Raw genomic sequence first — 3,506 nt, 5'->3', positions numbered from 1 at the left:
CTAAAAGCAGAGCTGCAGTGCAGTGGCCCACGTTTTGTGACATGACCTTACACTAACCGTCCTGGTTAGGTTTGAATCACTGACCTGCCGGTCCACCAGCCTGATCCTGTCCTGGAATTAAAAGGTTGAAAACTAAACAAAAATTTCCTTAGTTCAACATATCCCGTAAAGAACCTGAGAGAACTACAATAAACCACGAAACGTTTTGGCAAACAAAATCCAAGCTTTTATTTGCATCATGCAACAAAAAGGACCACTTGTCATCAACCCTTAAGCGTCCGGCCAAACCGGCCTAAACCAGCCAGACTTAGTATTTTACTCATCAATGGGGAACCCCTGGGAGTCAATGGGTTAAATTCAAACTTCTGAGTTGTCAAGATATATCCATACCCCAGAGTCAATCATTTGATATGACGCTCCTGTAAATTCATTGGCTCTCTTTGCCCCCTAAAATATGGAATTTTAATACTTGAAGGCACTATTTTCATTGTTCCACTTTTCAAGCCCTTGCACTCTTATTGATAACAATTATTATTTCTTGCTTTATTAATAATAATAATAATAATCAAAATCTAGTGTCCTGAAAGTCCTCTTTCGATGTCAAAGTCCATCTCTTGTAGGTTGAGATTTACTCTCCTCATTGAGCACGATCTCCTAATAAGCATAGGAGGGATGTGTCTCAGGATGGCAAATGAGATTCTAGTTCTTATCCAAGACATCGTCGTCGAGTAGTCCTCACTTTTCTTGGCTGACAGGAGTTCCACTAGTCACTTGACATTCAGGTGCCATGCAGTGTGAATGTGGCTTGTTCCACCTCCTTAACTCTGCTTGCGTACATACGTTTCTTCTCTAATAGTAATAATAATTTTGTTATTATTATTATGATTATTATTATTATTATTATTATTATTATTACTATTATCATTATTAATAAGGCCCACATTTGCATTATTATTATTACGATAATAATAACAATAATAATGATATAAATAATTGTTTGTTTATTGCATCACAATAGGAATGAGGCAATCGCATGACGAACCAGTTATAAGTGCTTGTTCTCAAGAAACACCATTACTTGTTCACAATGACACAAATAATGCACGTGCCTCAACTTCTGCATCTGATGGAAGCATCCCAATTACTGACAGAACTTCAGATGTTTTACGTCGAAGAGTAGGTGAACAATTACCTCAACATAACAACGGAAGTCAGCCTCATGTGGATAACATTACAATCCGCATCAAACACATGGAGAATGAAAGAACTGTAACAGTTTGCAAAACAATATCAGTAGCAGAGTTAAAAAGGTAATGATCAATAATGTGTAGTCTTTTCTCGTTCCTGTTAGTTATCAGAAGTTTAGGAATTAGGGATTGTAGGTTAACAGCCTTTCATTTTAGTTATTAAAAGTAAAATCAGGTTTCTTCTATTTGACCTTAAAGCCTTAAGAGAAGCACAAACAAGGAATATGAGACACGTAGGGTAAGCAAAGCTCAGTTGGTTTTTTTTTTCACAGCTTTCGGAACTGGAGATATGCAATTCAGTCCTTTGCTTTTAGAGTCTCTGTTTTGTGAAACTTTTGATTAATGAAGTTGAAGTTGAAGCTCTAGATACACATACACATATAGTGGAACAATGATATAGCTTTCAATACTTAGCCATGTTTATCTCAACCTCAGCCTCTTTGACTGGGGGCAGCAAAACAACTTTTCAAGCTGAGGATCCTTAGAACTTAGAGCATCCCCTTCATGAATGAAGTTCTGAATCCATCAGTTATACTTCTTAAAAGTGTCGTGTTGCTCTTGCAGGTTTTGTTTTCAGAACGAAATTGACAGAGGAAAAAGGGTTAGGCTCATTTACAGTGGACGTTTGCTTCAAGACGACAATGAACCAGTCTCCTTTTATGGTGTTACCGACCATTCAGTTGTACACGCCCAGATATCAGACGTCAGAAGAGACCATGAACATTCTTCAACAGCTTTCCAAGAGACTGATTTGGATGTTTCTAAGTTATTTCTCCCCTTGTTAGCTATAATCCTGGTACTTTGTTGGTTTGGATTTTTTTACTATAGACATCTCTTTAGTGCAGCATCTGTCATAATCCTGGTTTTCATGACGATTGCATTTGGAGTCCTAGCCCACATCATGATTTCTTAAAGTTTGCTTGTCAAATTGGGAAAACTGTGATCACTTTAAGTATTTTGGGAAATTGTGTTATTTCTTATCTCAGTAAAGACCAGGCCTGGTTGTTCAAAAGCCAATTAACACTAATCCCGGATTAAAAATTAACCAAGGAATTAATTTCTCTACTCCCAAATGCTTTACATTGTGCAGGCAGTGTGGTCCAGTGGTTAGAACATTGGGTTTGCATGCGGCTGCTCCGGGTTCAAATCCCGTTCTAACCTCTGGCTTGGATTTGTTTCCGGTTGTCCCGGATTCAACTCTACCACGCTTTGTAAATAGCCAACTGGTTGCCTCCCGCCAACTGGGGTTCTTAATGTTTCTGTTAAGTTTGAATTGTTACTTTCACCTTGTTAACAGTGGAGTGCCTGTAAACTAGCTTGATAGCTAAGTGCACTTCCACTATAAACAAAGCATTTACATTTTTTTTTTAAAGAAGTCAATCTTGAAAAATAAAAATAAGCAAAAGAAAGTGAAAACAAAAGTTTACGCTAATCCTGGATTAAGTTAATCGGCTTTCGAACAACTGGGCCCAGGACACCAAATCAATTTTTTTCCCATATCTCGTTGCTTGTCTTTACCTCGTTAGAAAAATTCTGCCACGAAAGGATTCCTTATTCTGTTGACCATAGCTTATCATTACTATGGAAATGACTCATATAATATCCGTCATTTCTCTTTGATTGGCCAAATGATAACTGGCCTGCCCCGTTAATTAAACACTTACAAAAACACTAGAAAGCAAAAATAAATAAAAAGAACCCGTTTTGCCCAACTTCTCTTCCAAAAAATTAACAGCTTATCAGAGTGAATCAACTACCTATATTACAGTATCTTGTAGTTGACTATCATTGAGATGGTAAACTGAGCAAAGAGCAAGAGTTCTCTTTCTTAGATATTTGTAACATAACCCTTGATTAACATGCCACCCTCGAGGTTTTTGTTGCATCTCATTCTTCATTTTGCATCTTGATACGAGCGTTAAGCATTTGTGAGGTGGAATGCGTTCGAAATCTAAGGAATATGGACGTCATCATAAGTAAATAATTACAAAGCAGAAACAAGGTCTTAAAATCAAATGCATTGGTACCCGGTGGCTTTTCGATCTGCTTCCGCTTACAACGAAAATGTTCACAATCTAACGAGCTACTGTGAGGTAAACTATTATAAGTTTAGAATCTTCATATTACAGTGATTAAATCATTAGCGTTAGTCTCGAACGACACAGGGAGACCACATAATGCGTGTGCTTGGCCCCACTAATGTTGGAAGAGCTGTGCAAACAGATGCAACTTTGTGCAACAACTTAACAACAACATGCA

General features: G+C 37.6%; 1 protein-coding gene across 1 annotated transcript in view; it reads left to right on the top strand.

Moving 5' to 3' along the window:
* LOC138043656 (transmembrane and ubiquitin-like domain-containing protein 1) overlaps positions 1–2,957 on the top strand; it is a 4,294-nt gene extending 1,337 nt beyond the window's left edge. The window contains exons 2-3 of the mRNA XM_068890030.1: positions 1,019–1,310; positions 1,812–2,957. Coding sequence (XP_068746131.1) covers positions 1,019–1,310; positions 1,812–2,160 — 641 coding nt within the window. The 3' untranslated portion in view covers positions 2,161–2,957. The remainder of the gene's footprint in view (positions 1–1,018; positions 1,311–1,811) is intronic.
* Positions 2,958–3,506: the final 549 nt, after the last annotated feature.

Source organism: Montipora capricornis, chromosome 1 (assembly GCF_036669925.1).
Source record: "Montipora capricornis isolate CH-2021 chromosome 1, ASM3666992v2, whole genome shotgun sequence".
In the NCBI taxonomy this organism is placed as follows: Eukaryota; Metazoa; Cnidaria; class Anthozoa; order Scleractinia; family Acroporidae; genus Montipora; species Montipora capricornis.
The sequence above is the reverse complement of the archived record's forward strand: the minus strand, read 5'-3'. Positions and strand labels throughout refer to the sequence as shown.